Raw genomic sequence first — 27,528 nt, 5'->3', positions numbered from 1 at the left:
ACTTCAGGTATCATGGCCCTAATTTTGAAGGGTAAATACCGTATTTTTGCTCTATAACACGCACCAGAGCATAACACGCACGTAGGTTTTAGAGGAGGAAAATCCATAGGCATGCCACCCATAGGCATTTCCTCCATAACACGCACAGACATTTCCCTCTACTTTCTAGGAGGAAAAAAGTGAGTGTTATGGTGCAAAAAATACAGTATATTCCCACCCTTCAGTTTCGCTATAATCCTGTCTAATGTTGGTGTAATTAAATGAGTTCATATCATTCACAAGGGCTTAGATCGGTCTAGTTTATTGCACAGGAGTTCCTCTGTTATTGCTAAATCTTTCAAATATATTGAAGCAACAGTTAGTCAATGGAATGAGCTAACTTGGTGACCCAGTTGGATAGCTTTAAAAGAGGATCAGGCCAATTCATGGAGGAGGCTCTAGGTACATTTGCACAATTGTAGGCTGTAAGCCACTGCATGCTGCTTGCTAGGAATCACAAGTAGGAATAATTTTCTTGCACCCAGGTACTGCTTGCAGGCATCTCAAGAGGCCTCTTTTTGGTCACTGTGAGAACAGGATGCTGGATGAAGTGGGCCAATCCAGCAGGGCTTTGCTTAGGTACTTACAGATGTCATGGTGATTTTAATAAATCTGACTGGATAGAATTTTGGATCTGACATTTTCTTCTTACTTTAGGATTCGGACACAGGAAAGGGGGATTGTCCCCCCACAGAAAGGGAAGGCTGCCATTGGAAGACAAAGAAGGTCATTCATCGATATAAACCTTTCAAGAACTGTACCACATGCTGCAAACATTTCTTTGAGCTCGGAAATTCAAGTGGCCCCCAACCCAAATAGCAAATTGTTGAATGGCATGCATCTGTAAGATGATGATGTGTCACTGGCACACCGTTGTCCAATAACCGCTTCTTGTACAACAGCCCATCATCCCGGAGAACATCATACTCGCAAGTTAAAAGGAAAGTCTCCGGGAGCTGGCGGATTATGTCATCCTCTGCGTGAAGGGGGGCAAACATTGTCTCAGTACCTCTTTTAACTTGTTCATAAAGTTCTTCTGAAAATGGAGCAGGTTCTACAGGAACATAGGCCCTAGCTTTAAATTCTTCTGGAATGTTATCAGCACTTATCCATTTTTTGTATTTCTCTCTCAAATCAGGAGGGACATGGGCGCCTTTCAGAAATCCATCTATGTTCATTGTCTTCCCAGTGAGATATGTCAAACCAAATTTGATAATTCGTTTCCTGAATAAGGGAGGAACTGATTGGTTTTGCTGATAGGATGGCAAATTGAAGTCCCCTGGTTGTAGGAATGGGTTGATAAGGACCTGAGCTCGCAGTCTTGGGAGGTCCTCTCTGGTCACCAGTTCTTGACAAATAGCTGTTGCAAATGTGCCTCCGCTACTCTCCCCAGCAATGGCAATGCAGTTGGGGTCCACTCCGTATTCCTCTGCATTCTTCAGAAAGTGTATTGTAGCAGTTAAACAGTCCAGCACAGGGACTGGATAGGGATGCTCAGGTGCTAAACGAAATCTAAAGAGAAAACAAGGTATCACCCACACTCAACATCATACACTTCACAGAAAAGGACCGTTTTCCTGCATTACGTATTGCAAGTGCTGGGAATCTTTTTCACCCCTAGGGCCACATTCGTTTCTGTGCAACCTTGTGGGGGCCACATGGCAGCTGTGGATGGGACCTGAGACAAAAATGGAAAACAAATGCAAATCTTCCCTTTGGACAAATAGGCTGTTTCATTACAACACACTTTTCTCCACCCTCCAGCGGCTTCCTTCTTGCTTTCCCTTGCCCATTAGCAGGCTCCACTGCAGCTCTCCTGATCAAGTTAGCAAGACTCCTAGCAATCACTCATACCAATGGGTACTAGTCACAAGGATGGTGTGCTGCCACCACTATCAGAGGCAGTAATGCTTCTGAATACCAGCTGCTGGAAATTGCAGCTGGGGAGAAAGCTCTTCTGCTCAGGTCTTGCTTTATGACACCAGTCTTAAAATAACTATATTGGATCAGATATAAGAATTAGAGATCCAAGTTGTATATACAAGGTTTGACTAGAAAGTTTGGTGAATGGTCACAAAAATGGGACAGTGAGAAATATTCAAGCATACAGTTGGCATTGGAAACCCATGAAATACTCATAATTGTGTACGGAGATGAAGCTATAACTCGAAAGACACTGTATGTGTGGTTTAAGCGTTTCCGTGAAGGGCGGCAAACCACTGAAGATGACCCTCGGTCTGGAAGACCATCGATGAGCAGAATGGCGACAAATGTCAACAGAGTTTGTGAATTACTGATGCGGGATCGGCGTTTGTCCATCCGAATGATGGCAGAAGAATTGCGTATTCCGCATGAAATCATTACTGGGTTGTCCCACCCTCCATATTCTCCCGATCTAGCCCCAGTTGATTTTTTTCTTTTTCCAAAACTGAAATCTGCTCTGAAAGGGCACGGATTTTCCAACATCTCACACGTCCAAGCTGCTGTGACGAGGGAAGCTGTTGTCAATGGTGCATTGTATCAGAGGGGGCCTACTTTGAAGGCCTGTAAGGTATGGCTGAATCCCTAGCCGGAATTAAGATTGCCGGAAGAAATATCAACAACCTCAGATATGCAGATGACACAACCTTGATGGCAGAAAGCGAGGAGGAATTAAAGAACCTTTTATTGAGGGTGAAAGAGGAGAGCGCAAAATATGGTCTGAAGCTCAACATCAAAAAAACGAAGATCATGGCCACTGGTCCCATCACCTCCTGGCAAATAGAAGGGGAAGAAATGGAGGCAGTGAGAGATTTTACTTTCTTGGGCTCCATGATCACTGCAGATGGCGACAGCAGCCACGAAATTAAAAGACGCCTGCTTCTTGGGAGAAAAGCAATGACAAACCTAGACAGCATCTTAAAAAGTAGAGACATCACCTTGCCAACAAAGGTCCGTATAGTAAAAGCTATGGTTTTCCCAGTAGTGATGTATGGAAGTGAGAGCTGGACCATAAAGAAGGCTGATCGCCGAAGAATTGATGCTTTTGAATTATGGTGCTGGAGGAGACTCTTGAGAGTCCCATGGACTGCAAGAAGATCAAACCGATCCATTCTTAAGGAAATTAGCCCTGAGTGCTCACTGGAAGGACAGATCCTGAAGCTGAGGCTCCAATACTTTGGCCACCTCATGAGAAGAGAGGACTCCCTGGAAAAGACCCTGATGTTGGGAAAGATGGAGGGCAGAAGGAGAAGGGGACGACAGAGGACGAGGTGGTTGGATAGTGTCTTCGAAGCTACCAGCATGAGTTTGACTAACCTGCGGGAGGCAGTGGAAGACAGAAGTGTCTGGCGTGCTCTGGTCCATGGGGTCACAAAGAGTCGGACATGACTAAACAACAACAAGGTATGTATGTTCAAATATTTCTCGCTGTCCGATTTCTGTGACCATTCACCAAACTTTCTGGTCATGCCTTGTATTTTTATTTTAATAATGTTCAATGTTTCACTTTTTATTCCATTTAACCTTTAAAAATGAACAAGACTTTGTGTGTTCTGCGGATATGAGTCTCTGCATCCTACATTGCATTCCATCTTTCCTTCTCTAACTCTGAAAGTGGTGTTTATCAGAAATCCTTGGAAGTTTCCTGAAAGATAGATGGAAGAATGTCAATAAAGAGTGATAATGGGCTAGCTTGCCAGGGCAACATGGGACATCCAATACCTAGAATGGTCCAACGACCTAGTCACTTGTCGGCATCCCAAGGTACTAGGGGGGGGGGAGAGAGATTGATAGCAGGAAGATTGTGACCTTTCTTGACACACGTGAAGGGGAAGTTTTATGACTCTTAGTGTGCTATGTTACTATATAAACCAGGGGTCGGCAACGCTTACCGGCCATGGGCTGAACTACTCCCACGGAGATTGTCCGTGGGACAGACCGGCACAGCGTGACACTGGAAATTGCGTCTGCGCACGTCCATGGTGCCAGAAATCGCGTCTGCACATGCCCAGATGCTGAAAATTGTGCCTGCACAAAAGCGGTTTTAGGCGTCTGGGCATGCGCAGAAGCAATTTCCAGCACCGCTCGTGAGTCCCCGCACTGCGCTGCATCGGTTTAGCGCAGTACGCGGGGGACTTGACCAGCAGGCGGCCCGGTTCCGGGGTGGCTCATGGGCCTGTAAAACGGTCTTCGTGGGCTGCATCTGGCCCATGGGCTGCACGTTGCCGACCCCTGATATAAGCTTTTGATCTGATGTGCCTTGGACAGACCTTCTTAATGGGCACATTGAACTGAGCTCTGTCCTATTGCAATAGATAAATAAAAACACCAGGTGCCTAACCAAGATGCTGGACCTGAAAATAGTTTTCTGTGATTTAAAAGGTGGTTTCTCACCTGGGTAACGAACAAGGTGGTGTTGAAGTGAATTCTTACCACAGATCCCAGTAGGTTTCCGAGCACAATTCAAAATGTTGGTGCTTCTTGTGGTTCCCTCATTGTGAAAGGTGAGGTAACAGGGAACCAGGCAGAGGGCCTTTTTGGTAGCTGCACCCGCTCTGTGGAATGCCCCCCCCAGCAGATTTCAAGGAGTTAAACATCTATGTGATTTTTAAAAGATATCTGAAGACAGCCCTGTCCAGGGAAGTTTTTAGTGTTTGATGTACTGTCTTTTTACTATTTTTTTCATTGTGTGCATGGCAACCCAGTCAGATGGGCATCATAAAAAGAATTATTATCATCATCATCATTCCTCTGGACTCAGGAAAGGTTGGAAGCTGAGAGGCATTACGCATTGTTTTGGATACCAAGAGAGTGAAACCACTTACCCGACATTCACAACCACTGAATCACTTTCGTGGACAATGGAACAGCAGACGTTTTCACAGGCTCCTGGAAGAAAACATAAGCCCCACAAGCCCTCCATTACAATTTCCCCTGCTCATTCACACTGAAATCATTGTGAGTTGACACAGGCTTAGTCCTCCTAAAAGTAAATCTGTTGGAATAAAAAGATATAGCTAATTTAGATGAGCTTATTTATTTATTTTTATGTCATAAATTGTATACTGTATGCCACTTGATTGTAGAAAACAACAACTTTTAATGAAGTTCCTCTGGGGAAAACTCAGTTGCATTGAACTCTTTGTAAATGGGGCATTCTGTGGTTTTACCCTCTCCTGATCTGTAGCAGAGATCAAGCAGTGTCAGTGGGTAAAAACCAAAACCAAACTTCCACCTACATTTATTGGCTTCTTTCCAGTTATTTCTGATCTCCTCTTAAAGCCCTTTCATAAAAGTCCCTTGGTACATGAAGCAGAAACACCTTCTTTGACGTTTTTAGGATTTTCCATTGACTGTGACACTAGGAATTTTAATTTTAATTTATATATTTCTACTTATTTATTGAATTTATCTACCGCCCTATACCCGGAGGTCTCAAGGCGGTTCACAGAATTTCAGGGCCGTTCACAGAATTACTACAGAACTGGACGCCTTTGTAGCAGGGGGCCTCAGCCCCGTTTTCTTGCCTCATGGTCCCATCTTGCATTAAACTTAAACTGCCTACAGGGGCAGTACAAACCACCCGAAGCCCTCCATAGCAAACATTTCAGGACTTTTATACTAATGTGCCAGCCCAAATTCTCCTCAAACAATGTAGTGAACCATTTTGAGACTCTTTCAAAGAACTTACGGATGCTTCCAAGGAGTCCAGCACCTCCATGAAGATAGATGATTCCTCTCCTGTTCCCAGCAGCTGGTGTCTTGGGCCAGTACACCCTCACTGGCACCCCATCAAAAACCAGGTCCTTTCTGATCAAGTTTAAGTCCTTCTTTGTAGGTATGACATCATACACAGCCCTGCAGATGGCATATCTATGGCAAATGCCCAGTTTTTCCAGAAACACTCCCTGTTTAAAACAAAACATTCAGCATTTATGATCAGACTCAGATAGCTTTGCATATAAAAATCATATTTTGCATATATGCACTGCCTGTGGAAAGAACCTCTCATATGTGGGGCAACTACATTGTACAGTGGTACCTTGCTTTACAACCATAATCCATTCTGGAGGTCCATTTGTAAACCAAAACAGGTTATTATTATTATTATTATTATTATTATTATTATTATTATTATTTACACCCCGCCGATCTGGCTGGTTTCCCCAGCCACTCTGGGCGGCTTCCAACTGAATATTAAAAACAGTACAGCATCAGACATTAAAAAACCTCCCTAAAGAGGGCTGCCTTCAGTTGTCTTTTAAAAGTAAAATAGCTGTTTATTGCTTTGACATCTGCTGGGAGGGCATTCCACAGGGCAGGCGCCACTACCGAGAAGGCCCTCTGTCTGGTTCCCTGTAGCCTCACTTCTCGCAATGAGGGAACCGCCAGAAGGCCCTCGGCGCTGGATCTCAGTGTCCGGGCTGAACGATGGGGGTGGAGATGCTCCTTCAGGTATACAGGACCGAGGCCGTTTAGGGCTTTAAAGGTCAGCACCACCACTTTGAATTGTGCTCGGAAACGTACTGGGAGCCAATGCAGATCTCTCAAAACCAGTGTTATGTGGTCCCGGCGGCCAGTCAACCAGTCAAGCTGCCGCATTCTGGATTAATTACAGTTTCCGGGTCACCTTCAAAGGTAGCCCCACGTAGAGTGCGTTGCAGTAGTTCAAGCGGGAGATCACCAGAGCATGCACCACTCTGGTGAGACAGTCCGCGGGCAGGTAGGGTCTCAGCCTGCGTACCAGGTAGAGCTGGTAGACAGCTGCCCTGGACACAGAATTAACCTGTGCCTGCATGGACAGCTGTGAGTCCAAAATGACTCCCAGGCTGCACACCTGGTCCTTCAGGGGCACAGTTACCCCATTCAGGACCAGGGAATCCCCCACACCTGCCCGCCCCCTGTCCCCCAAAAGCAGCACTTCTGTCTTGTCAGGATTCAACCTCAATCTGTTAGCCGCCATCCATCCTCCAACCGCTTCCAGGCACTCACACAGGACCTTCACCGCCTTCACTGGTTCTGATTTAAAGGAGAGGTAGAGCTGGGTGTCATCCATATACTGATGAACACCCAGCCCAAACCCCCTGATGATCTCTGCCAGTGGCTTCATATAGATATTAAAAAGCATGGCGGAGAGGACGGAACCCTGAGGCACCCCACAAGTGAGAGCCCAGGGGTCTGAACACTCATCCCCCACCACCACTTTCTGGACACGGCACAGGAGAAAGGAGAGGAACCACCGTATAACAGTACCCCCAACTCCCAGCCCGTCTAGATGGTCCAGAAGGATGCTATGGTTGATGGTGTCAAAGGCCACTGAGAGATCCAGCAGAACTAGGAAACAGCTCTCACCTTTGTCCCTAGCCCGCCGGAGATCATCAACCAGTGCGACCAAGGCAGTTTCAGTGCCATGATGAGGCCTGAGTCCCGATTGGAAGGGATCCAAATGGTCCGCATCCTGCAGGCGTGCTTGGAGTTGTTTGGCAACCACCCGCTCAATCACCTTGCCCAAGAATGGTAAATTTGAGACTGAGCGATAATTGGCCAAATTGGCTGGGTTTAAAGATATTTTTTAAGAAGCGGTTTAATGACCGCCTCTTTCAGCGGGTCTGGGAAGGCTCCCTCACAGAGGGAAGCATTCACTACCCCGCATAGCCCATCGCCCAGCCCTTCCCGGCTCGCTTTTATCAGCCAGGATGGGCAAGGATCAAGGAGACAGGTGGTCGGTTTCACTTGTCCAAGCAGCCTGTCCACATCCTCGGAGATAACAAATTGGAATTGATCCCGTGTAACAGGACTAGACAGAACTCTAGCACTCTCCCGCCCTGGCCCTGCTCCCACAGTGGAGTCTACCTCCCTCTGAATCTGAGCAACTTTATCTGCAAAAAACTATGCAAAAGCATTGCAGGAGATCTTGGGGTCCCTACCAGGCCCTGGTGGTACAGGTGGTTCTGATAGATTGCGAACCACCTGAAAAAGTCTCCTGCTGCTGTTTTCTGAACAGAGGTGGCGAAGAAAGCCCTCTTCGCCGTCGCCATTGCCACTTGGTAGGCTCGACGTTGAGCTCTAGCCCGTGTCCGGTCTGATTCAGAATGAGTTTTCCGCCACCGGCGCTCTAGCCATCTCAACGATTGTTTCATCACCCTCAGCTCTGGGGAAAACCACAGGGCTGTCCGGGCTCCATGCAATCGGAGAGGGCGCTTCGGAGCCAGACAGTCAATTGCCCTGGTTAACTCCACATTCCAGCGGGCCACCAGGGAATCAGCTGAAAGGCCATCAACTTGGGATAAAACATCCCCTACCACTCTCTGGAAGCCAATTGGATCCATTAAGTGGCGGGGGCGGACCATCCAAATCGGTCCATCCGAATCGGACCATCCGAATCGGTCCCTTGGGTTGTAACCCAAGGCGCAGTTTCACCACAGGGGCCTCCCCAATTTTTTTTTTCATAATCCCAAAAAATGGGTTGTAATCCAAAAAAAGGTTGCAAACCGGGACATGCACTTCCAGGTTTGACTTGTTTGTAATCCAAAATGTATGCAAACCAATATGTATGCAGACCAAGGTACCACTGTATATCCTTTCATTCACCACTCACCTCTTGGAGTTTGGGCTGGCATGATGCGCCCCCCCCCCATAAGAACGTAAAAAGAGCTAGCCTTCTCCTTTGAGAATTTGGATAGTTATCCAACTTGGCAGCCATCACTGCCCCCTGTGAAAGAGACTTCCATAGTTTGAAAATGTCCAGTGTGAACAAGTCCCCTCTTATAGCTTTCCTGAATCTTCCAACATTTACCGTATTTTTCGCCCTATAGGACACACTTTTCCCCCTCCCAAAATGAAGGGTAAATGTGTGTGCGTCCTATGGGGCGAATGAAGGCTTTCGCTGAAGCCTGGAAAGCGAGAGGGGTCGGTGCGCACCGACCCCTCCCGCTCTCCAGGCTTCAGGAGAGCCGCAGCACCAGCCCCACAAGGTCGGGGGACAGCGGGGAGGCGGAACGCCGACATCCCGCTGTCTCCCGATGTGGTTTGGAGGCTGACGGCGGGGAGACGCATGCTTCTCCCCGCCGCCAGCCCCGCCAGCTCCGGGGATAGCTGGGAGGCGCAGCGCGTCTTCCCACTGTCCCCGGACCTGGTATGCAGGTGGGCAGTGGGGAGAAGAGTTCTTCTCCCCGCTGCCTGCCCCGCAACCTCCGGGGACAGCTGGGAGGCACTGTCCCCGGACCTGGTCTGCAGGCGGGCGGCGGGGAGAAGAGCGCTTCTCCCCGCTGCCAGCCCCGCAAGCGCCTGGGGGGGAATAAATTTTTTTATTTCCCCCCCCCAAAAAAAGAAATTGGTGCGTCCTATGGGGCGAAAAATACGGTAGTTCTAGTGTCATGAGACAGGGAGAAACATTTTTCTCTATCCACTTTCTCCATGACATGCACAAATTTTATAGACTGCTATCATGTCATCTGCAGCTTGCCTTTTCTCTAAACTAATAAATCCCAAACTCTGCAGCCTTTTTTAATGGGGGGGGGAGTATCACCCCAACCCCTTGATTGTGATATATGTAAAACAAACTTACCAGTTCAAGGAGATATCCCAATGCAAAAGAAAAAAAATATAATTTTCTGCTGTGGGTGATTCCTGGAGGAATGTGGGTCCTTGTAAAATGATAATAAACTCCCCGTGCAAACAGCAAGGAGTGAATGAAAATGATCATATATAATAGCAGCATCCACAGAGTTCCACCAAAAGCCATTTCCCTTCAGCTCAGAAGCACAGAGGTAGGGACCTCCCCTTTGACTGATGCCAAGAGGCTTTTGTAGAAGAACAGTCTACAGCATGTGCAAGAGAACATCCTCGGCCAACCCACATTGCTTTCAATTGAGAAGAAAAAAAAGTAATTTCGTAATCTGTTCAGAGATTGCAGGCTTTCATTCCTGGTTGCTGTGGTTGTTTTTCACACAGGGTGGAGTGTATGTTGAGGTGTGTGTATGTTCCCAACCCCTCCTCCAGAGGGAAGAGGTACATGTGATTTCCATAGCCTCTGAAGGCCAATCAGGTCACGACAAGCATCCTTCCTTACAAGAGACACTGACTGCTCTCGCAACACATCTTCATTTTTGTGGTGCTTGCCCTCCCACACAAAATACTGTGGCGTCTTTCATCCCTCGTAATTCAGAGAGCGCACATTATCAGGGACGGCACATCAATGTCAGCGTTAACCTCCTGCCAACAGCAGTATCACTGCTCCTGTCAGGACAGTGTGGTGAGCAAAGAGGTTGGCACTGTCCATGCACACAATGGGAGCCAATCCTGCTCTTGCGCAGATTTGATTGCTGCACATGCAACTCCACTTTTCATTTCTTTATAAAAAGAGGCAGCATCCAGCTTTTCAGTTTTCTTTGTGGACAGCTGTCAAGCACGGCACAGTTGAGGACTGTGTAACTCTCCTCACTCTTTTTCTTGATGAGGAGAGGGACATCATTGAATGGGAAGGATTAGGTGTTCTCACACTGTAAGACATTTCCAAAGAAATCTCCCTCTTCTGCCAGGGGCAGGGAGGGTCCCTCCCAGCAGCCACCAGAAGTAGAAATCAGCAGGACGTTCTTGGTTTTTCTGAAAGCCACCTGCTTCAGAAATGGGCACTTTTATTTTTGAGGTGGCAAGAATACACAGAGGAATTATACCAGAAAGATATGGATGGCTCGTACACCCCAGGTAGTGTGGTTGCTGACCTTGAGACAGACATCCTGGAGAGTGAAGTCAAATGGCCCTTAGAAAGCACTTCAAATAACAAGGCCAGTAGAAGTGATGGTATTCCAGCTGAACTATTTAAAATTTTAAAAGATGATGCTGTTAAGGTATTATGGTATTATGGAGCGACAGCTAATCAATGGAATTAGCTAACTTGGTGACCTGGTTGGGTAGCTTTAAAAGAGGATCCGGCCAATTCATGGAGGAGGCTCTAGGAATGTTTGCATTATGACAGGTTGTATGCCAATGAATGCTGCTTATGTACTTACAGATGTCATGGTGATTTTAATAAATCCGACTGGGTAGAATTGTGGACCTGACCTTTTCTTCTTACTTTAAGACTGGGACAATAGGAAGGGGGATTGTTCCCCCCACAGAAAGGGAAGGCTGCCATTGGAAGACAAAGAAGGAACTCCCGCAGGGCTGCCTAGGCTGCGGATGTCTTTCTGAAGCCTGGAGAGCGAAAGGGGTCGGTGCACACCAACCCCTCTCGCTCTCCAAGCTTCAGCGAAAGCCTGCATTCGCCCCATAGGATGCACACAGATTTCCCCTTCATTTTTGGAGGGGAAAAAGTGCGTCCTATAGGGCGAAAAATACGGTATTTAAAATTTTAAAAGATGATGCTGTTAAGGTGCTACACTCAATACGCCAGCAAGTTTGGAAAACTCAGAAGTGGCCAGAGGATTGGAGAAGATCAGTCTACATCCCAATCGCAAAGAAGGGGAGTGCCAAAGAATGCTTCAACTACCACACAATTGCACTCATTTCACACGCTAGCAAGGTTATGCTTAAAATTCTACAAGGAAGGCTCAAGCAGTATGTGGACCGAGAACTCCCAGAAGTGCAAGCTGGATTTAGAAGAGGCAGAGGAACCAGAGACCAAATTGCAAACATGCGCTGGATTATGGAGAAAGCTAGAGAGTTCCAGAAATACATCTACTTCTGCTTCATTGACTATGCAAAGGCTTTGACTGTGTCAACCACAGCAAACTATGGCAAGTTCTTAAGGAAATGGGAGTGCCTGATCACCTCATCTGTCTCCTGAGAAATCTCTATGTGGGACAAGAAGCTACAGTTAGAACTGGATATGGAACAGCTGACTGGTTCAAAATTGGGAAAGGAGTACGACAAGGCTGTATATGGTCTCCCTGCTTATTTAACTTATATGCAGAATTCATCATGCGAAAGGCTGGGCTGGATGAATCCCTACCCGGAATTAAGATTGCCGGAAGAAATATCAACAACCTCAGATATGCAGATGACACAACCTTGATGGCAGAAAGTGAGGAGGAATTAAAGAACCTTTTATTGAGGGTGAAAGAGGAGAGCGCAAAATATGGTCTGAAGCTCAACATCAAAAAAACAAAGATCATGGCCACTGGTCCCATCACCTCCTGGCAAATAGAAGGGGAAGAAATGGAGGCAGTGAGAGATTTTACTTTCTTGGGCTCCATGATCACTGCAGATGGCGACAGCAGCCACGGAATTAAGAGACGCCTGCTACTTGGGAGAAAGGCGATGACAAACCTAGACAGCATCTTAAAAAGTAGAGACATCACCTTGCCAACAAAGGTCTGTATAGTAAAAGCTATGGTTTTCCCAGTAGTGATGTATGGAAGTGAGAGCTGGACCATAAAGAAGGATGATCGCCGAAGAATTGATGCTTTTGAATTATGATGCTGGAGGAGACTCTTGAGAGTCCCACGGACTGCAAGAAGATCAAACGTATCCATTCTTAAGGAAATCAGCCCTGAGTGCTCACTGGAAGGACAGATCCTGAAGCTGAGGCTCCAATACTTTGGCCACCTCATGAGAAGAGAAGACTCCCTGGAAAAGACCCTGATGTTGGGAAAGATGGAGGGCAGAAGGAGAAGGGGACGACAGAGGACGAGATGGTTAGATAGTGTCTTCGAAGCTACCAGCATGAGTTTGACCAAACTGCGGGAGGCAGTGGAAGACAGAAGTGCCTGGCATGCTGTGGTCCATGGGGTCATGAAGAGTCGGACACGACTAAACGACTAAACAACAACAACTGTTTCTGGTGAACGGGGGTTGGGGGAGGTGTGGGGGAAACTGAATGGGGAAACTGTGCCACTAAAGAACACAGGTCCCAAGTTATGGGGGGGAGTTGATAGCAGGAAGACGCCATACTTGTTTTCTATCCAATGACCTATGACATTTCTTGACGCATGTAAAGGGGAAGTTTTATGACTCTTTGTGTGCTGTGTTACTATATAAGCTTTCGATCTGATGTGCCTCAGACAGACCTTCTTAACGGGCACATTGAACTGAGCTCTGTCCTATTGCAATAGATAAATAAAAACACCAGGTGCCTAACCAAGATGCTGGACGTGAAAATAGTTTTCTGTGATTTAAAAGGTGGTTTCTCACCTGGGTAACGAACAAGGTGGTGTTGAAGTGAATTCTTACCACAGATTCCAGTAGGTTTCCGAGCACAATTCAAAATGTTGGTGCTAACCTTTAAAGCCCTAAACAGCTATGACCCTGTATACCTGAAGGAGTGTTTCCATCCCCATCGTCCAAGCCAGCTCCAAAGGATCTTCTGGTAGTTCCCTCATTGTGAAAGGTAACAGGGAACCAGGCAAAGGGCCTTTTTGGTAGCTGCACCCGCTCTGTGGAATGCCCCCCCCCCCAGCAGATTTCAAGGAGTTAAACATCTATGTGATTTTTAAAAGACATCTGAAGACAGCCCTGTCCAGGGAAGTTTTTAGTGTTTGGTTTATTGGGTTTTTACTATTTTTTTATTGGGTGCCACACAGTCAGATGGGCATCATAAAAAGAATTATTATTATTATCAGCAGCAGCAGCAGCAGCATTCCTCTGGGCACAGGAAAGGTTGGAAGCTGAGAGGCATTTCGCATTGTTTCAGATACCAAGAGAGTGAAAGCACTTACCCGACATTCACAACCACTGAATCACTTTCGTGGACAATGGAACAGCAGACGTTTTCACAGGCTCCTGGAAGAAAACACAAGCCCCACAAGCCCTCCATTACAATTTCCCCTGCTCATTCACACTGAAATCATTGTGAGTTGACACAGGGTTAGACCTTCTAAAAGTAAATCTGTTGGAATAAAGAGATGTAGCTAATTTAGATGAGCTTATTTATTTATTTTTATGTCATAAATTGTATACTGTATGCCACTTGATTGTAGAAAACAACAACTTTTAATGAAGTTCCTCTGGGAAAAACTCAGTTGCATTGAACTCTTTGTAAATGGGGCATTCTGTGGTTTTACCCTCTCCTGATCTGTAGCAGAGATCAAGCAGTGTCAGTGGGTAAAAAACAAAAACAAACTTCCACCTACATTTCTTGAATCATAGAATCATAGAATCATAGAGTTGGAAGAGACCACAAGGGCCATCGAGTCCAACCCCCTGCCAAGCAGGAAACACCATCAGAGCACTCCTGGCATATGGCCTCTGCTTAAAGACCTCCAAAGAAGGAGACTCCATCACACTCATTGCCAGCAAATTCCACTGTCGAACAGCTCTTACTGTCAGGAAGTTCTTCCTAATGTTTAGGTGGAATCTTCTTTCTTGTAGTTTGGATCCATTGCTCCGTGTCCGCTTCTCTGGAGCAGCAGAAAACAACCTTTCTCCCTCCTCTATGTGACATCCTTTTATATATTTGAACATGGCTATCATATCACCCCTTAACCTCCTCTTCTCCAGGCTAAACATGCCCAGCTCCCTTAGCCGTTCCTCATAAGGCATCGTTTCCAGGCCTTTGACCATTTTGGTTGCCCTCCTCTGGACACGTTCCAGTTTGTCAGTCTCCTTCTTGAACTGTGGTGCCCAGAACTGGACACAGTACTCCAGGTGAGGTCTGACCAGAGCAGAATACAGTGGCACTATTACTTCCCTTGATCTAGATGCTATACTCCTATTGATGCAGCCCAGAATTGCATTGGCTTTTTTAGCTGCTGCGTCACACTGTTGGCTTATGTCAAGTTTGTGGTCAACCAAGACTCCTAGATCCTTTTCACATGTACTGCTCTCAAGCCAGGTGTCACCCATCTTGTATTTGTGCCTCTCATTTTTTTTTGCCCAAGTGCAATACTTTACATTTCTCCCTGTTAAAATTCATCTTGTTTGTTTTGGCCCAGTTCTCTAATCTGTCAAGGTCGTTTTGAAGTGTGATCCTGTCCTCTGGGGTGTTAGCCACCCCTCCCAGTTTGGTGTCATCTGCAAATTTGATCAGGATGCCCTTGAGTCTGTCATCCAAGTCGTTGATAAAGATGTTGAATAAGACCGGGCCCAAGACAGAACCCTGTGGCACCCCACTAGTCACTCTTCTCCAGGATGAAGAGGAACCATTAATGAGCACTCTTTGGGTTCGGTCAGTCAGCCAGTTACAAATCCACTGAGTGGTAGCATAGTCTTGGCTTCTTTCCAGTTATTTCTGATCTCCTCTTAAAGCCCTTTCATAAAAGTCCCTTGGTACATGAAGCAGAAACACCTTCTTTGACATTTTTAAGATTTTCCATTGACTGTGACACTAGGAATTTTAAATTTAATTTATATATTTCTACTTATTTATTGAATTTATCTACCGCCCTAGACCCGGAGGTCTCAGGGCGGTTCACAGAATTTCAGGGCCGTTCACAGAATTACTACAGAACTGGACGCCTTTGTAGCAGGGGGCCTCAGCCCCGTTTTCTTGCCTCATGGTCCCATCTTGCATTAAACTTAAACTGCCTACAGGGGCAGTACAAACCACCCGAAGCCCTCCATAGCAAACATTTCAGGACTTTTATACTAATGTGCCAGCCCAAATTCTCCTCAAACAATGTAGTGAACCATTTTGAGACTCTTTCAAAGAACTTACGGATGCTTCCAAGGAGTCCAGCGCCTCCATGAAGATAGATGATTCCTCTCCTGTTCCCAGCAGCTGGTGTCTTGGGCCAGTACACCCTCACTGGCACCCCATCAAAAACCAGGTCCTTTCTGATCAAGTTTAAGTCCTTCTTTGTAGGTATGGCATCGTACACAGCCCTGCAGATGACATATCTATGGCAAATGCCCAGTTTTTCCAGAAACACTCCCTGTTTAAACCAAAAAATTCAGCATTTATGATCAGCCTCAGATAGCTTTGCATATAAAAATCATATTTTGCATATATGCACTGCCTGTGGAATGAACCTCTCATATGTGGGGCAACTACATTGTACAGTGGTACCTTGCTTTACAACCATAATCCATTCCGGAGGTCCGTTTGTAAACCAAAACAGGTTGTAACTCAAGGCGCGCTTTCACCACAGGGGCCTCCCCAATTTTTTTTTTCATAATCCAAAAAAATGGGTTGTAATCCAAAAAAAGGTTGCAAACCGGGACACACACTTCTAGGTTTGACTTGTTTGTAATCCAAAATATATGCAAACCAATATGTATGCAAACCAAGGTACCACTGTGTATATTTTCATTCACCACTCATGTTATGTACTGAGTTGAATAGGATCCAAACTGCAGCAATCTGATTGGTCCTAGAACAATAGGATTCATAATGCAGCAGTCTGATTGGTCCTAGAACAATGCAGCAGTATGATTGGTTGGCAGGAACCACCCGATCCTGCTCCAGATAGAAGTGAATCCACAACCTGATTGGCTTACAGTAGAATTCCGGAATTAGCCAATCATGTGCAGCCCATTGTGTAAATAATGTATATAAAGCAGATACTGTGAGGGGACTTTCATTCATTCCTCCTCACCACTATGAGCTGAATAAAGAGCATGAAATCACTTTGCGACTCTGAGTATATTTCAACTCACTTCTTGGAGTTTGGGCTGGCATGAAACACACTCTCTCTCTCTCTCTCTCTCTCTCTCTCCCTCCTGTAGCAGGAACCCCCCACCCCAATCATTCTGTTTGCACAAACTTCACACACACTCACACTCACACACTACATACGCCACATTTCTGTTATAAATTCATAGAAAATCAACCATACATTGGATTTGCACTGTTCCATTTTATTTTACTCCATGTGACAAGGACTATCAAAGGGGGGGGGTGCCTTGGTTCTGGTCAGCCATAATCCCTTCATCATACCAGCACATCCACAGGAGCCCTGCCCAGTTGCTATGTCAGCCCTGATAATCCCAGACAGAAGACAATCAAAAAGACAAAGAACTTGCATATGGGAGTGGATTCAGCACAAACAAAGGACAATAATCAGATTTTCCCTCTGGGGGCAGGAAACTGCAAACTCCCCTTTGCCTCCTGGAAGTGACTCATGGGCAGGGGGAAAGGAGGAACCAGCCAGGTGACAGGACACTCAGGTTACCACCACAACTCCTCCCTCAACCCCTCCTTTCTGTAATGTATGCATGATGTCAACCCCTTCTGTAATGTATGCATGATGTCAACCCCTCCTTTCTGTAATGTATGCATGATGTTTCTGGGGGTGGGCTTGACCTAGAGGAGGGGAATTTCAAAAGTTTTTATAAGGTCTTGCACACCATCTTTCTGGGTCTTTCCTCTCTCTTGCAAGTGAAGGGAATACCCTGTTGCAACAGTTCAATAAAGGCCAAGCCTACAGGCTGCTGTTTTGCTCCAAGTTATCCTGGTTGGTGTCTTTGTTTTTGTCCAAGGGAGCTCTCGGATTTTTCCGGTAACACTCCCTCCCTCTCTTTCTCTCCCTTTCTCCATAAGAATATAAAAAGAGCCTGTCGGTCCCGGCCAATGGCCCATCTAGTCCAGCAGATTATTCCTCACAGTGCCTGTGGGAAACCTTCAAGCAGGATCTGAGCACAGGAGCCCTGTCCCCTATCTGGTGTACAGAAGCATTGCTGCCTTGAGCTGTAGAGGCAGAGCATAGCCATGCTGGCTAGCAGCCATCCATAGCCCTCTCTTTCGTTAATTTGCCTTTGGATTCACAGTGCTTTTTTCTGGCGGGGGACACAGGGGTATGCATACCCCTAAACATTTTGTGAATCTTTGTACTTTTGTCCATTTACTGTATTTATTTTTCCTGATTTGAACTATTACATGGTGATTTTCTTGAGTCAAAATGAGAGTTTTCTAAACATTTTTTTTTATTTTTTAGAAAAAAGCACTGGCCATCACTGCCCCCTGTGAAAGAGACTTCCATAGTTTGAAAATGTTCAGCGCGAACAAGTCCCCTCTTATAGCTTTCCTGAATCTTCCAACATTTAGTTCTAGTGTCATGAGACAGGGAGAAACATGGTTCTCTATCCACTTTCTCCATGACATGCACAAATTTTATAGACTGCTATCATGTAACCTGCAGCTTGCCTTTTCTCTAAACTAAAAAATCCCAAACTCTGCAGCCTTTTTTAATGGGGGGGGGGAGTATCACCCCAACCCCTTGATTGTGATATATGTAAAGCAAACTTACCAGTTCAAGGAGATATCCCAATGCAAAAGGTAAAACATATAATTTTCTGCCGTGGGTGATTCCTGGAGGAATGTGGGTCCTTGTAAAATGATAATAAACTCCCCGTGCAAACAGCAAGGAGTGAATGAAAATGATCATATATAATAGCAGCATCCACAGAGTTCCACCAAATGCCATTTCCCTTCAGCTCAGAAGCACCGATGCCAAGTGGCTTTTGTACAAGTCTCCAGCATATGCAAGAGAACATCCTCAGCCAAGAAGAGGTGCATGGGATTTCTATACTCTGAAGGCCAATCAGATCAGGGCATGCATCCTTCTTTTACCTAAAATATTTCCCCTGCAACACGCCTTCACAAATTGTTCTTCACAAATTGTTCTCATTAAAATGTTCTTCAATGCATCTTCACAAAGCGTTCTCATACTTTGGCCTCTTTCATCCCTCATGATTCAGAGAGCCCAGGTTCTCATGGATGACACAGTCATGCCAGTGTTGATTTCCTGCCAACAGCAGTATCACTGCCCTTGCCAGGACATTGTGGTGACAAAAGAGGTAATAATAATAATAATTTATTATTTATACCCCAGCCATCTGGCTGGGTTTCCCCAGCCACTCTGGGGGGCTTCCAACAAAGTATTAAAATACAGTGGTCTGTTAAACATTAAAAGCTTCCCTAAACAGGGCTGCCTTCAGATGTCTTGTAAGTCTGGTAGTTGTTATTCTATTTGACATCTGGTGGGAGGCCTTCTGCCTGGTTCTCTGTAACTTGGCTTCTCGCAGTGAGGGTATTGCCAGAAGGCCCTTGGTGCTGGACCTCAGCAGAACGATGGGGGTGGAGACGTTCCTTCAGGTATTCTGGGCCGAGGCCATTTAGGGCTTTACAGGTCAGCACCAACGCTTTGAATTGTGCTCGGAAATGTACTGGGAGCCAATGTAGATATTTCAAAACCCGTGTTATGTGGTCTCGGCGGCCGCTCCCAGTCACCAGTCTAGCTGCTGCATTCTGGATTAGTTGTAGTTCCTGGGTCACCTTCAAAGGTAGCCCCACATAGAGAGCATTGCAGTAATCCAAGCGAGATATAACTACAGCATGCACCACTCTGGCGATACAGTCCACGGGCAGATAGGGTCTCAGCCTGTGTACCAGATGGAGCTGGTAAACAGCTGCCCTGGACACAGAATTGACCTTCACCTCCATGGACAGCTGTGAGTAGAAAATGACTCCCAGGCTGCACACCTGGTCCTTCAGGGGCACGATTACCTCATTCAGGACCAGGGCATCCTCCACACCTGCCTGCCTCCTGTCCCCCAAAAACAGTACTTCTGTCTTGTCAGGATTCAGCCTCAATCTGTTAGCCGCCATCCATCCTCCAACCACCTCCAGACACTCACACAGGACCTTCACCACCTTCACTGGTTCTGATTTGAAAGAGAGGTAGAGCTGGGTATCATCCGCATATTGAGTAACACCCAACCCAAAACCCCTGATGATCTCTCCCAGTGGCTGCATGTAGATGTGGAAAAGCATGGGGGAGACGACAGAACCCTAAGGCACCCCACAAGTGAGACCCCAGGGGTCTGAACACTCATCCGCCACCACCACTTTCTGAACATGGCCCAGGTGGAAGGAGCAGAACCACTGTATAACAGTGCTCCCAGCTCCCAGCCCCTCTAGACTGTCCAGAAAGATGTTATGGTCGATGGTATCAAATGCCGCTGAGAGATCCAGCAGAACTAGGAAACAGCTCTCACCTTTCTTCCTAGCCTGCCAGAGATCATCGACCAGCATGACCAAGGCAGTTTCAGTCCCATGATGAGGCCTGAATCCTGACTGGAAGGGATCCAAAATGGTCCAAGATTAGGCCAAGAATTTATCTCATCAGATAGAGTCAAGAAGAGAGGCGTGGTGATCTACGCCAAAGAGAATCTATCACCAAAATTTTTGTTTAAAGATGAACAAGGAAGAATCCTGGCTATTGAAATTTCGACTCAAGGAAAAAAAGCTTTGATATTAGGAATCTATGCACCAAATGAGGGGAAATCAGAATTTTATAAGAAGCTGCATGAGACACTACTGGACTATCTGGACTATTCCAACATCATTATGATGGGAGATATGAATGGGGTCGTCTCTACTTTGATGGATAAGTCACAGAATCAGAATCTGACTAAAGATGGAAGACTACCAAAAACTTTTTTTGAACTAACTGACAATATGGACCTAATTGATTTATGGAGGACGAGAAACCCCCTAGGTAAAGAAGGAACTTTCTTTTCTGAGGCCCACCTGTCATGGACAAGAATCGACCAAATCTGGGCAACTAGAGGGCTGGCACCTAAGACTACAAAAATAGAAATCTGCCCAAAGACTTGCTCCGACCATAACGCTTTGAAAATGGAAATGAGATTTACTACTGCCGACTCCTTCAGATGGAAAATGAATGACAACCTGTTAAGAGATCAAGAGATCGTAAAGAAGGCCCAAAAAACTTTAAAGGATTATTTTGAAATTAACTTGAATACCTCGGTGGAAAAAAGAATTATCTGGGACGCAAGCAAAGCTGTTATGAGAGGGTTTCTGATACAACAGAATACAATTAAGAAAAAACTTTGGAATAGTAAAAAAGACAAGATATTGGAGAAGATAAGTGATGGAGAGAAAAAATTAAGAGTGAATCCAAAATCAAAAGAGACTTTAAGAGAAATCAAATTTCACCAGTCACAATATGCGAAATTGATTAACCAAGAAGTGGAATGGAAAATCAAACAAATGAAACAAAGATCTTTTGAATCTGCGAACAAATGTGGGAAACTGCTCGCTTGGCAGTTGAAAAAGAGACAAAAATTAAATTATGTTACCAACTTAGAAGTTGAAGGGAAAAACATTCAGAAACCGGGAGAAATTAGAAGGTGTTTCCAGAAATATTTTTAAAAACTGTACACACAAGAATCCGAGGAAGCAACTGAGATAGAACAATTCTTGAAAGATAACGGCCTACCAAAATTATCTCAAGAGAAGAGATCAATCTTGAATTGCAAAATAACACAACAGGAAATCGAGGATGCCATTCAGAATATGCAACTAGGCAAATCTCCGGGCCCTGATGGACTCACCTCCAAGTACTACAGGATTTTAAAAGACTATTTGATACAACCATTAATGGAGGTTTGCAACCAGATTATGGGGGGAGGGAGGGCACCAGATACGTGGAAAGAAGCATTCATCACACTGATACCTAAAGTGGAAACTGAAAAGACTCAACTCAAGAACTACCGCCCCATCTCACTCCTAAACGTGGATTACAAAATATTTGCGGATGTTTTGGCTAATAGATTTAAAAAAGTACTAAATGAAGTAATCCATAAGGACCAAGCAGGCTTTCTCCCAGGTAGACATTTGTATGACAATACCAGGAACATTATCGATATTCTGGAACTTTTACAAACAAATATTAACACCAAAGCAGTGTTAATTTTTATTGATGCGGAGAAGGCCTTTGACAACATTTCTTGGAAATTTATGAAGAAAAACTTGGAAGGGATGGGAGTGGGAAGGGGGTTTGAGAATGGAATAGAGGCAATCTATTCAGAACAAAAAGCTAAGTTGATAGTGAACAATGTGGTGACAGAAGAACTTCATATTGAAAAAGGAACACGCCAGGGGTGCCCCCTATCCCCTCTGTTGTTTATTTCAGTCCTGGAGGTTTTGCTGAATATGATAAGGGAGGATCGGCAGGTACAAGGAATACGGGTCGGAGCGAAACAATATAAACTGAAAGCATTTGCAGATGACTTGGTTTTAACATTACAGGAGCCAGAACCTAGCACAAAAAGAGTTTTGGAATTGATTCAGAAATTTGGTCGGGTGGCGGGTTTTAAGCTGAACAAACAAAAAACTAAGGTGTTAGGGAAAAACTTGACGGTTACTGAAACAGAGGGGTTTCAGAAGGAAACAGAACTAAACATTGTTAAAAAAGTGAAATACCTGGGGGTCAATCTGTCTTCTAAGAATTTGAATCTGTTTAAAGATAATTATGAAAAATGTTGGTCAGAAGTTAAAAAAGATCTAGAAATTTGGTCAAGATTGAAATTATCCTTGTTAGGCCGAATTGCAGCTATAAAAATGAACGTTTTGCCAAAAATGTTGTTTTTGTTCCAGGCCTTGCAGATTGTGGACAGAGTGGATTGTTTCGGAAAGTGGCAGAAGGACATTTCTAAATTTGTCTGGCAGGGCAAAAAGCCCCGAATAAAGTTTAAAATACTAACTGATGCAAAGGAGAGAGGGGGGTTTGCCCTGCCGGACTTAAGGTTATACTATGAAGCTGCGGCCTTCTGCTGGATGAAAGATTGGATCTTATTGGAAAACACTGATGTCCTAGATCTGGAAGGCTTTAACAATTCGTTAGGTTGGCATGCGTATTTGTGGTATGACAAGGGGAAAATACATGGAATGTTCAAAAACCATATTGTCAGAAAAGCAATATATATGGTCTGGAAAAAATACAAAGACTTATTGGAAAGTAAAACTCCGAGGTGGATTTCACCAAGAGAGCCCAAAGCTCGGAAAACATCCAATATGGAGGCATATTGGCCGAAATATTGGGAAATAATAGAAAACATTGGAGGTAATTGGAGGTTGCAGAGCTTTGAAAAATTAAAGGACAAGGTGCAAAATTGGCTACACTATGCCCAAATTAATGAGGTTTTTAAGTTAGATAAAAAAATAGGATTCCAGGTGGAAAAATCGAAACTTGAGACAGAGTTGTTAGAACCAAAGACCAAGATATTATCGAGAATGTATAACTTGCTGCTTAAATGGAATACTCAAGATGAGACAGTTAAATCAGCCATGATAAAATGGGCTCAAGACATTGGTTACAACATTATGTCTGAGGACTGGGAAAGGTTATGGACCACCGGTATGAAATTTACGGCATGTAATGCCTTGAAAGAAAATATTATGAAAATGGTATACAGGTGGTACATGACCCCAGTCAAGCTCGCCAAGATATACCATTTGTCTGACAATAAATGTTGGAAATGCAAAGAGGCTGAAGGGACATTCTTTCACCTCTGGTGGACTTGTCCAAGATTGAAGGCCTTTTGGGAAATGATCTATAACGAGTTAAAAAAGGTGTTTAAGGTGTTTTCCCAAGAAACCAGAGGCCTTCCTTCTGGGCATTGTCGGCCAGAAGGTGTTAAAAAAGGATAGAACTTTTTTCATGTATGCTACAACTGCAGCAAGAATTCTTATCGCCAAGCATTGGAAGACCCAAGATTTGCCCACACTGGAGGAGTGGCAGACGCAATTGATGAACTACATGGAACTGGCCGAGATGACTGCAAGAATCCGAGACCTGGGAGAAGAGGCAATGGAGGAGGACTGGAAAAAATTTAAAGACTATTTGCAAAAGTATTATAAGTTGTATGAAACATAAGACGTCGTATGATTTGGAACGTTAGCCCCAGCAATGAAATTTAATTATCTATGAAATTGCTAACATTTGTGAAAGAATCAAAGTTTAAATGGGTAAAAATGATATCATGTTATATTTTTAGAGTAAATGGAGAATAAGAGATTTAAACTTAAATTGCAACTGAAAATATAAAGAAACACACGAAATAAGGGTATAATTTGCTGATGACTTTATTATCAAGAATGCATTATGCGGGAGATGTGGGGAAGTCCAATGGAAATTTGAAATAAGCTGTTGAAATGGATGTGATTTTCTGTTCTCTTTTCTTTTTTTTCTTCTATTCTGCTTTTCCTTTTGTTCTTTCTGTAATTTGGAAAAAATGCAATAAAAATTATTATAAAAAAAAAAAAAATGGTCCACTTCTTGCAGGCATGCCTGGAGTTGTTTAGCAACCACTCACTCAATCACCTTGCCCAAGAATGGAAGACTAGAGACTGGGCGATAGTTGGCCATATTGGCTGGGTCTAGAGATGTTTGTTTAAGAAGCAGTTTAATGACCGCCTGTCAGCAGATCTGGGAAGGCTCCCTCACAGAGAGAAGCATTCACCCCCACCCCCCTGCAAAGCCTATCATCCAGCCCTTCCCGGCTAGCTTTTATAAGCCAGGATGGGCAAGGACCAAGGAGACATGTGGTTGGTTTCACTCGTCCAAGCAGCCTGTCCACATCTTCGGAGGTAACAGATTGGAATTGATCCCATGCAACTTGATAGACAGGATTCTAGCACTCTCCTGCCCCGGCCCTGCTCCCACGGTGGAGTCTACCTCTTCCCGAATCTGAGTGACTTTAGCTACAAAAAACTTTGCAATTTTTTTCTTCAGGAGATCATGTGGCCTGTAATGGGCCCTGATGGAGCAGGTGGTTCTGCTAAATTGCGAACCACCTGAAAGAGTCTCTTACTGCTGTTTATTTTCTCCATGCAATAGAGGTGGTGAAGAAAGTCTTCTTCACTGTCGCTATCGCCACTTGGTAGGCTCAACATTGAGCTCTAACTCGTGTCCGGTCAGCTTCAGAATGAATTATCCGCCACTGGCACGCTACCCGTCTGAGCGATTGTTTCATTGCCCTCAGATCCATGGAAAACCACGGGGCTGTCCGGGCTCCATGCTTCAGAGCCAAACAGTCAATAGCCCTGGTTAACTCCACATTCCAGCGGGCCACCAGGGAATCAACTGAAAGGCCATCAACATGGGACAAAGCATCCCCTACCACTCTTTGCAAACCATTTGGATCCATTAAGTGGCGGGGGAGGATCATCTGAATCGGTCCCACCTCCCTGCTGAGGGGAAGGGTCGCGGAGAAGTCCAGTTGCACCAGGAAGTGATCTGACCATGACACTTCTTTAGTTTCACTTTTACTTAGTGTCAGATCACCAACATCCATAGAGGTGAACACCAGGTCTAAGGCATGTCTGCAGCTATGAGTTGGGCCAGACTTATTCAGGGACAGCCCCATGGAGGCCATGCTTTCCACGAAGTCCCGAGCGGCCCCTTGTAAGATCGTGTTGGCGTGGATGTTAAAATCCCCTAGGACAACCAAACTAGGTGTCTCCAGAAGAACATCTGCCATGACCTGCAGCTCAGGCAGGGAATCCTTGGTGCAGCAGAGAGGTCAGTACACCAAAAGGAATCCTGTACTGCCCCTATTGCCCAACTTCCAGAACATGCACTCAGAGAACTGGGTCTTCCCAATAGGACGGCTGGTGCAAACTAATGACTTCCTAAAAATCACTGCAAACCCCACCACCACCCACAAGGCCTGGGTTGCTGTGTGTAAGAGAAACCTGGTGGACAAGCAGCGGCAAGGACAGGCCCATCTGTTTTATCCAACCAAGTCTCTGTTACACATGTCATGTCAAGTCCTCCATCCATTATCAAGTCATGGATGGCAGTGGTCTTGTGAATCATTGACCTGGCATTGCACAGCAGCACCTTCATGTCATGTGGGTATCCCTTGCTGATTCCAATATCCGTCCGGACAAGACCAGACCCGGAGGCAGGGATAGTCCTCAAATAACAACCTGCCTCCTCGGTATTGACATGATCTGGTCTTAGCGTAACTCCTCCTACCAGTGATCACTGAGATTGGTTGTCCCAGTGCATCCCCCCCCCCATGGAACGTATCAATGACAGATGGACATCTATCTCCCTGGTACAGTACTTTCATTTTAAGCTGCAAGTATTATGTTCTCCGGGACGATGGGCTGTTGTTAAAGAAGTGACCAGAGGTCAATGGAGTGACATGGTATCATGTTCAAGATGGATTCCATGGAATAATGGCCATGGCTGGTTGGTGGGCAATTGAATTTCCAAGCACAAATAAATGTTTGCAGCATGTAACACAGTTCTTATAAGATTTATAGAAATGAATGACAATCTTTGTCTTATAACAACAGTCTTCCCCTTCAGTCCCTGCTCTTCAGCCATACAGTAAAAATAAAAACATGGATCCAAAATCTGACCTAGTATAATTTACTAAAAACATCTGTTAGTACATAAGCAAAGCCCTGCTGGAACAGGCCATTGGCCCACCTCATCCAGCATCCTATTCTCACAGTGACCAAGGAGAGGCCTCTTGAAATGCCTGTAAGCAGTACCTGGATGCAAGAAAACTCTTCCCACTTGTTATTGCTAGCAACCGGTGTTCAGAGGCATGCAGCTTGCAATAGTTGAGGGAGAACAGCCTCCTCCAGGAATTTGCCTAATCCTCTTCTAAAGCCATCCAACTGGGTCATCAAGTTAGCTCCTTCCAACTGCCGCTCCACAATGTATTATTAATATTAATTATTTAGCAATAGGGCAGGATCTCCTGTGCAATAAGATAAACCGAGTAATAAGAACTCAGTTAATTACACCAACATTAGATGGGATTATAGTGAAACCCAAGGGTGGGGATATAAAATATTCCCCACCTTCAGTAATACTACCTGTCTTAACAGCTCCTTTGTTTTACAGAGAGGGATTGAGAAATGCAAGAAAGTGGCAAAATAGCTGGAAGGTGTGTGTGCCTGGAAGCGTGTGCCCTCTCCTGTGTTGCTGTTTTTGCTTTTTTTTTGTAACAGCCCTCCCCCCCAAAAATCCCCATCAGCATCAATAACCTCCCACTTTTTTGAGAGTCTCCTAATTCTATAAGGAGGGATGTAAAAAAAACCCTGAAATCGCAAAGTGTCTTCTGTGTTTTTCTCTCCTTCCCCCTAACATCCCTCCCTCCTCTTCTTTGCTACCTCCCCCCCCCCACACCAATCCCCTTAACAGTCACCCAGCTTTATGGGACAGGGAGAATGTCTGCAGGTGTGTCCTGTGCTGTGCGCTTCATGCTTTCTTTCCCACCCCCCAATAACAAAATATTTCTGCTTCTGTTCTTAATCTTGTTTTGCCCTCTTCACCCCAATGTGAACTCTAATTTCGGGAAAGGCAGGCTGGGGCTGCCTTGTTGGGTGTGTCAGCTTTGCCCCACAGGGCAGTGCTGTTGCTTGAGTTCCCATTGGATTGCTGTTGCTTGAGTTCCCATTCACATGACACACCTACACACTGCAGCCGACACACTAACATGTCATGACACACGGTTTGGGAAGCTCTGATTGCGTGCTATTGTGTGTATGTTATCACAAGGATATCCCATCTTTTCTACAGGGAGCTCAAGGTGGTGTACGTGGTTCTTTCCCCTCCACCTCTATTTGCACAACCACCCTGTGAGGTAGGCCAGGCTGAGAGGCAGTGACTGGCCTGAAAGATCACAACCAGTGAGCTTCATAGCTTAGTGGAGGATTGGAAGCACTTAAATTGTGTTAGCCCCCCGGTTGGTTTGAACATTATTCCTTTACTTCAGTTTTTCCAACTCTTCAAAACAGATCAACCAGAGCTCTTTGCTCTTTTGCAAAGCCACACATTTAGACAGAGATGGAGGCATCTG

General features: G+C 45.2%; 1 protein-coding gene across 2 annotated transcripts; it reads right to left on the bottom strand.

The window, feature by feature from the left end:
• Nucleotides 1-285: 285 nt before the first annotated feature.
• Nucleotides 286-18,338, bottom strand: LOC309521443 (arylacetamide deacetylase-like 4). 2 transcript variants are annotated; one of them, XM_082203944.1, is made up of 4 exons: nucleotides 18,144-18,338; nucleotides 15,614-15,830; nucleotides 13,677-13,740; nucleotides 286-1,551 (listed from the first exon to the last, which is right to left on the bottom strand). In XM_082203944.1, the coding sequence occupies exons 1-4, from the start codon at nucleotides 18,318-18,320 to the stop codon at nucleotides 771-773; spliced, it is 1,239 nt and encodes a 412-aa protein (XP_082060070.1). In that variant the 5' UTR covers nucleotides 18,321-18,338; the 3' UTR covers nucleotides 286-770. The 2 variants fall into 2 exon arrangements, with proteins under 2 accessions (XP_082060070.1, XP_082060069.1); XM_082203943.1 differs by lacking the exons at nucleotides 13,677-13,740; nucleotides 15,614-15,830; nucleotides 18,144-18,338 and adding exons at nucleotides 4,845-4,908; nucleotides 5,711-5,927; nucleotides 9,587-10,853.
• Between the last annotated feature and the right edge of the window lie 9,190 nt (nucleotides 18,339-27,528).

The sequence above is a fragment of the Podarcis vaucheri genome (genome assembly GCF_965113315.1).
Source record: "Podarcis vaucheri genome assembly, chromosome: 16".
Taxonomy (NCBI): domain Eukaryota; kingdom Metazoa; phylum Chordata; class Lepidosauria; order Squamata; family Lacertidae; genus Podarcis; species Podarcis vaucheri.
Note: the sequence above shows the minus strand (reverse complement) of the source record. Positions and strands in the feature narration are given on the sequence as shown.